General features: G+C 34.3%; 1 protein-coding gene across 1 annotated transcript; it reads left to right on the plus strand.

Moving 5' to 3' along the window:
- The first annotated feature begins 3,491 nt into the window (after positions 1–3,491).
- LOC134262932 (complement C1q-like protein 3) lies at positions 3,492–4,674 on the plus strand. Its single transcript, XM_062745252.1, has 2 exons — positions 3,492–3,848; positions 4,203–4,674. Exons 1-2 carry the CDS (start codon positions 3,494–3,496, stop codon positions 4,643–4,645), a joined length of 798 nt encoding a protein of 265 aa, XP_062601236.1. The 5' UTR covers positions 3,492–3,493; the 3' UTR covers positions 4,646–4,674.
- The last annotated feature ends 3,371 nt before the right edge of the window (positions 4,675–8,045 follow it).

Below are 8,045 nucleotides of genomic sequence, written 5' to 3' on the forward strand. Positions count from 1 at the left end.
TACTAAATATTGTTTTTTTCTTTTTATTCTCTAAGTCTGTAACCGCCCCCGACCGTGACGACTGGAACTAAAATGATCTACACTGCCTGAGAATGCTTCAATACTAATAGGATTAATCATGGCTTTGCTGTGTCTGTGAAAAAAAAAAATCCCTGTATATTTCTATGTAAAACTTTGATCATCCTTTGTGTCCCCGCCCTACCCCCGGGGGTCATGATTTGAACAAACTTGAATCTACACTATCTGAGGATGCTTTTATATAAATATGACCAATCATGGCTTGTCTGTTGCTGAGAAGAAGATTTTTAAAGATTTTTCCTATACATTTCTATGTAAAACTTTGATCGTCCCTTGCGGTCCCGCCCTACCCCCGGGGGTCATGATTTGAACAAACTTGAATCTACACTACCTGAGGCTGCTTGCATACAAGTATGACAAATCATGGCTTGTCTGAGAAGAAGATTTTTAAAGATTTTTCCTATATATTTCTATGTGAACCTTTGATCATCCCTTGCGGTCCCGCCCTACCCCCGGGGGTCATGATTTGAACAAACTTGAATCTAAACTACATGATGATGCTTTCATATAGATATGACCAATCATGGCTTTGCTGTTCTTGATCAGAAGAAGATTTTTAAAGATTTTTCCTATATATTTCTATGTAAAACTTTGATCATCCCTTGTGGCCCCACCCTACCCCCGGGGGTCATGATTTGAACAAACTTGAATCTACACTACCTGAGGATGCTTCCATATGAGTTTCATCTTTCCTGGCCCTGTGGTTCGTGAGAAGATTTTTAAAAGATGCCATTAATTTTTCATTAAATCATAATTATCTCCCCTTGGAAGAGGGCTTGGCCCTTCATTTGAACAAACTTGAATCCCCTTTACCCAAGGATACTTTGTGGCAAGTTTGGTTGAAATTAGCCCAGTGGTTCTTGAGAAGAAGATGAAAATGTGAAAAGTTTACGACGACGACGACAACGACTACAACAACGACAGACAACGGACAAATTTTTATCAGAAAAGCTCACTTGAGCCTTCGGCTCAAGTGAGCGAAAAGGGATATGTATCGATATATAGCAATAAAACTGTAGCGAGTTATCATAATAATCTAAAAATACTTCAATTTAGGAGAATAATTTTCTGTCATTATATTTGTAACTAACCAACGAATCTTTGTATAATGATATTTAGAGTTTATTTTACACGAATCCTTCAAAATTCTAACAATAATCCTGTTTTTAAATTTGAATCTCTATTTTAGAAATTACTCTTTAACAATCTATCATATGCATTTTACGATAAAAGAATTTGTACAAAATTGATCGCTTTGAAGTCAATGAATAATTTTCATCACACTTTTTTCTAAAAATATCCTATAAAAAGGGATAAATACTCGTATGCCATAATTGGATTTTTTTTATTTTAGTGTAAAAGTCATGTTCTTATTAAATATATATGGAAAAGAATATTTCTTCAAATTAAAAAATGAAACCTATGCTCTATCATACTGACACAGTTTATATACTATTTGCTTGATGGAAAACACCTCAGCCCCAAGAAAAACAGCTGAATTTTCTTGACGAATGCAATATTTTCTACTTGCAAAATATAGTCAATCTTGGAAATCGGATGGGTTCATAAGAATATCCTTTTCCAGAAATAGAGTGGAGTACATCACAGCCTGATTTTCCTGTCTTAAGAACGCTTATCCAATAGCAGTATACGTAGAATGGACACCTTGTTTTAATCATATTTGATATGCTCAAGGCCAAAAGTTAACGATTTTTTAGGGATTTCCTAATATACTATTGTCAATGTATTCAACTATTTTTTCTATCTGTAACTTAGCGATATTTCACAATAGATTGCTCAGCCAAAGACACATATCTCTCTTCTCCAGCTTGCTCTCAATGGACAACAGAACAAACCGTATTTTAACCTTCTCCATTGTTTCACTAAAACAATCCATCCAATTAATGATAAAACTTATGGAAAGCCCTTTGTCATCATTAAATTTTCATAAATTATTATATTCAAAGGATTTCCAACTGATACGTTAAACTTTACAGTCTTAAAGGCTGTGTCAACAATTTTTTTGTCACAAATCGCCTACATATAGAAGTAACTTTCACATTGTGACGTCACAATCATGACGCAAAACATACTTTATTATGTGCTATTTATGGAACTTCTGTATGACTATATATGTATCGAATTTCATTCTGATCTTAATTGTGGCTATGTTTATGTAGCTATTGTTCTCAAACTTCCTGATAACCTCTCGTACATTTCTACTTCTTTAAAATCATCTATCATTTTTAGCCCCTCTGAGCAGAAAGCTCCAGTGAGCTATTCTGATTTCATTTGTCTAAAGTCCATCTGTCCAACCGTCTTACTGTCCGTCCGCCTGTAAACTTTTCACATTTTTACTTCTCTTCAAAAACCACCGGGCAATTTCAACCAAACTTGCAAAAAATATACTTGTGTAAAAGGATTCAATTTTTTTTTAATTAAGGACCATGCCCTCATTCAAGTTGAGATAATTAAAAAATATTGAATATTTGGTGCCATTGTTTAAAGATATTCTTCCCAAGAACCACTAGGTAGGGAAAGATAATCTAACGTAGAAGCTTCCTCGGGAAGTGTAGATTCAAGTTTGTTCAAATCGTGACCTCGGGGGTATGTTGGGGCCACAATGGACGATCAATATTTTACATAGGAATATTTAAGAAAAATATTTGAAAAATCTTCTCAAGAACAGCAAAACCATAAGTGATTAGTGGTTATATTGATATGGAAGTATCCTCAGGTAGTGTATATTCAAAGTTCTATGAATCATGACCCACGTGTGTAGGGTGGGACCATAATGTAACATTAAATTTAACTTAAAAATAAATAGAAAAAAATTAAAAAATCATCTGATGAAGAGCATCAAAGACATGGTTGATCATATCTATCCTCAGGTAGTGTAGATTCAAGTTTTTTTAAATCATAACCCCGGGGATAGGTTAGGGCAAAATTAAAATTTCAAACTTATAGGGAAAAAAACCACTGCAAGTCAAAGAAATACGTAAGCATTCTTAGTAGACTCCACTTAAGTCATATCATTCCCTTCTGTCTTTAATGGGTAGGTTGGGACCACATGTATTGAAGCTTTTAAAAACTGTATTGAGTTTTGCATTTTCCCAGCCACAGTGCTCAGGTCTGTGGTGTTGCCAATGGGCCAATTGTTTATTGCTTTGCAATGGATAGAAACATTTTTTTTTAATTTACTAAATAACAATAACAATACTAAATAATAAGTTTTCAAAAGTCCTGTGCATCAGGTAGAAAATACTTCTGAATAATATGTTTAACCATATCAAAGCATTAAATATATTTAACTATCTAAGGTCTATCGTAAATATGACCCAGTTTTACATGAAATCCTCAAAAGATAAGAAAGCACGCCATTATTTCCATTCTTTTCCGTACCACACGGATTATCATGGGATATAAAAACTCCGTGATATTTTCCATCCTCTTGTTGGGTATCCTTGGAATATCATCGGGAGAAAATATTCAGAGGAATGTGGTATCTCGGGAGGAGTTTGAGGATTTGAAAAAGCTTGTTCAATTTTTAAATGAGAAGGTTGAAGACCAAGAACAGAGACTGGCAGAACAAGATATTGAAATTAACACTCTAAAACGTGATGTTCAGAAAAAGGATGAATTCATAAGAAAGATGTCAATCATTTCAAAAGAAAAATCTGCGAGTAAAGAAGAAATTGATTTACGGGGACACAACATAGCAAAGAGGAGCGATAGTGAAATTAGTCTACCTGGCAACTTTAAGCGAAAATGTACGTAATAACAAAAATATTTCCCTCATTTTTTGAAAAAAAAAAATTAATTGCATGTATGGCTTCTTAGAAATTGGTCATGTTTCTCTAGCATACAAGTATATAATTTACTATAATGTAAAAGTCTGATTTTACTACTATATAAGCAATTCCATTCATTTGCAAAATGAAATGGACAGATAACATACATTAATATAATATAAATTCATAAAATTTGACCTCCTTACGAACAGCGTAATGGGCTGTCAGAAGGTCCACAAACCTTACAATGTGCTAGATCATGATAAATAAATAAGTGTATCAAATAATTTTAAATCATTTACAGACATATATCAGTGTGTATATTTTTTACAGTACACAGAATAGTCCCAGCTCCTACAGAATCTGTGGTGGCCTTCTACGCCTACATGTCAGCAAACGAAATCAACCCAGGCGCCCATCATACACTCATATATGACCATGAAGTGACCAATATTGGAAACGGATACAGCAAACATTCCGGAACATTTACTGCTCCTGTGGGTGGAGTGTACGTCTTTACATGGAACACATTTACAGTAGCTAATTCCGGTCAGTATATGTCTATTGAAATCACACAGAACAGCCAACCAGTTGGGGCGACATTCGTACAAGGTGGAGGTGACTACGCAGGAGTAACGGGAACAGTTGTACTCTCTGTCCAAAAGAATGACGTCATTTATACGAGAACTCATTCAACGTATGCCCCCCATGGATCTATTAGAAGCGACAACTTAATGAGGTCCACCTTCTCTGGATGGTGTCTATCATGTCATTAAAACAATGAAAATAAATTGAATATACACAAAAGGAATTAAAAGATACTTTCTTAAAAATATATATTTTTTATCTTGAGACTTTTTATATGTTTAATTGTGGTAAATTCGGAGCCTAAATACAAGCAATCGACATGCAACTTTTAATGTCAACATGAAAAATACAGTGTATATTGAAACTAGGGATGTTCAATCGGTCAAGTTTTAATACTCGGTTACTCGGACGTTTTTCCGATCGAGTACCTGGGTACTCGGTAAAAGTCTAAATAAATATGAACATGTAAATTAATAACTGTAAAATATTGTAAACTCTTGTAGAAATAAAACCACATGGTCTGATGGGAGGTTTACCTGTAAATGTGTTGTAACAATTATGACCACTGTGTGCCCAACGAAATTTAATCTAACATTTCTTTTAAAGTTCAATTTATTTATCAAATAAATACGAGAAATAAAATCATAAATGGTTCACAGTGGTTTTGTTAAAAAAATTCTGTTTCTTAATTGTAATGTTACTCTTTGATGGGTTTGACGTCCACGTGATAAGTCGTCAGAGCTACATGTACAGCATCAACTTGATCAAGTTTTCCTATGACAGAGCGGATTAACGATCTCCGTACACTTTTCGATCCTAGTTGGTGCAACGATGGATATAAGATTTTTAAAGCCTTTGCATTCAGCCATTTGCAGTAATTGGCACGTAATCAAACGGATCCATATTAACAATCGCACGTGCAATATCGTCTGTCTCTTTCCCCGAGAATTTAGGCTTCTTGAGGACCAAATTATCTAATTTATTTAAACATAATAGACCTTAAACGATGTTCAATGAAAAAAATACTTAGAGCAAACTAAACACTAGATGCTGTCATGAGACAGTAATACCCGCACTATGGTGTTTGTCTCTAAATACACACTCCTTCATATTGGACTTTCCAAGGAAGAAGTCAAAATAATTCTATAATTATCACCGTACATGTATTCGTCAAATTGAACATAAAATTTTCAGGTGACCATATGATCTATGAGCATCACATATGTATTTTGAATACTTAATTCATTACCAGTCTGAAATAACAGAATTTAATTAATGATTAAAGTAAATTACTTAATTAGATTCAGATTTTGCCCATAATTTGGAACTTTTTAAATTTAAAGCGTTTTTGATGAATTTATCAAAATGTGCAAACTGATTTTAGTACTTGGTCGGGAAAAAAACCCATTGAAAATACAACCCGATTAATTTGTCAATGCCTCTCTCTCTCTCTCTCTCTCTCTCTCTCTCTCTCTCTCTCTCTCTCTCTCTCTCTCTCTCTCTCTCTCTCTCCCCCCCCACACACACACACACTCTCACTCTCACATTTTTTAAAAATAGACCTAGATGCCAAAGTTATGTTAAAACATAGTTTATTATGATAGTTTGAAATTTGTTCTTGTACTAAACAGTTTTACGTGTGAACATCTTATTTTCTACATTCACATTGGGTTTGCGTCACCCATTATCATATTTATATATATCACCTCTCGGCACACCTCGGCCGATTCATACTGGCAACGGAATCATCAAAGGTTTGTCGAATGAGATTATGTAGCACATGTATGCTGACGATGCAGTGACTGTGTGGTCAGTTAATTCATTTGTGTTTTAATTGGATTATATGGATTATATTTCATGAATTTGTTGTCACGACCTATGACATTCGGTAAGTACAAGATTTAGTATAGATTGCATAAAAATAAATAAATGCAAATGGTTAGGTTGAAGTTCAAAAAGGGTCAAAGATCATCGCATGCCACAGTCGACAAATTTCACATTGTCAAGTTATCTCCCGTTGCGGACATTCAGTATATACAGGCGCAGATCCAGAATTTTTTTTTCAGGAAGGGGAGGGGGAGGTGTCACACCTCAGTCAAAAAAATCAGCCCAAGATTTCCTGAGAAGCAAATAAAAAATAATAATAAAAACAATGATAGTGGAGTCCCTGTTTTCTAAGGGGGAGGACGTCCAAAGTCATTTTTATTCTCTACAGTACATAGTCTTATTTAAATAACTGCTAATTCCAGGGGGGGGGGGGTCTGATCTCCCTAGCCACTGACTCCCTGTAGCTGAAATGACAATTGATCTTATGACTCCATAATAGTAGAAAATTTTTTCATTTGACTATAAATACATATTTTGTTTCCTATGTTTATGTATGTTTGTCTGTCCACAGAAACTTTAACCTTGCCCATAAGTTTTAAGTGGATTGGGCTATACACATGGCTTCAATATTTCATAGGTAAATTTCTTTTGGCAAAACCTTTTAATGGGTACCACCAATTTTGACCTCTTGATCTCTTGACCTTGGAGTTTGACCCACTTTTACAAGAAAAATACCTTAAACTTGGCCTAAGTTTTGAACAGGTGGTGCTAGGACTTTCATGCTCTAACATGTGTAATCATTGTGAACTTTCAACAGGTATAATTATTCTTGACCTAGACCTTAGAGTTGAACCCAATTTAACTTTAACCTTGGCAATAACTTTTGAACAGGTGAGGAAGTTCTATGGATTTCTCTCTTTTTTCACATGTGTATTCCTTGTGGCAAGACTTTGATACCAACAATTTTGACCCTTTGACCTTGACCTTGGAGTTTGACTTACATTTGAGAAACTTCAACCTTTGCCAAAAGCTGCCATAACAGTTGCTGTCACAACAAACAAACAAATTACTAAAAAAAACACAGTATACATGTACACATTTTATATTCAACAGATATACATCTGGTCATATCTCTAGTTCTCCCTTGAATGAGACATGGTGATATAAATTTTAAAAAAATAATTATGATAAGAGTTGAAAAGGTTGTGCATATTAAAATATACTAAGCTCTGCGGATGAATCAGATATACCAGTTTAGCTTTATTTTGCTACCCAAAGCACCTTGATTAACTATTTATAAGCATACTGTTTTCTTAAATGTACTGATTTCTGTTGTCCATCTGTTTGTCTGCAAACTTTTCACATTAACTTCTTAAGAACCACTGGGCCACTTTCAACCAATTTACATTTAAATATGCAGGGGACTTTTTCCAACATAAATCTTCTCAAGAACAGCAAAGACATTTATTGTCCCCCATTTTCGCTAAAGGTAGGGTACATTAAATCTCATTTGTTTGTCAATCTGCCCATCTGTCACAATAAATTTAACCTTGGTCATCATGGTCGTATATTTTGAATGAGAAGAGACAGGACTTTTATATTAAACATGTGTATTAGTATTAAATGGGACAATACCATTCTAAATACACTATGATTTTTATTACCCATGACCTTGATGTTTGACCTAATTTCATAAACAAATTAATTGCTTTAAATTGATCATTTTGAAAGATAAATGAAAGGGCATTCATATTACCTGTG

The sequence above is a fragment of the Saccostrea cucullata genome, unplaced genomic scaffold, assembly GCF_032062105.1.
Source record: "Saccostrea cucullata isolate Sc308-1 unplaced genomic scaffold, CSIRO_AGI_Scuc_v1 ctg1287, whole genome shotgun sequence".
In the NCBI taxonomy this organism is placed as follows: Eukaryota; Metazoa; Mollusca; class Bivalvia; order Ostreida; family Ostreidae; genus Saccostrea; species Saccostrea cuccullata.

What these genes read in the sequence shown, in the direction of transcription:
- LOC134262932 (XM_062745252.1), top strand. Translation starts at nt 3,494, where the DNA reads ATGGGATATAAAAACTCCGTGATATTTTCCATCCTCTTGTTGGGTATC. An exon ending in TGGCAACTTTAAGCGAAAAT is followed by an intron (nt 3,849 to 4,202) that starts GTACGTAATAAC and finishes TATTTTTTACAG; the next exon opens with TACACAGAATAGTCCCAGCT.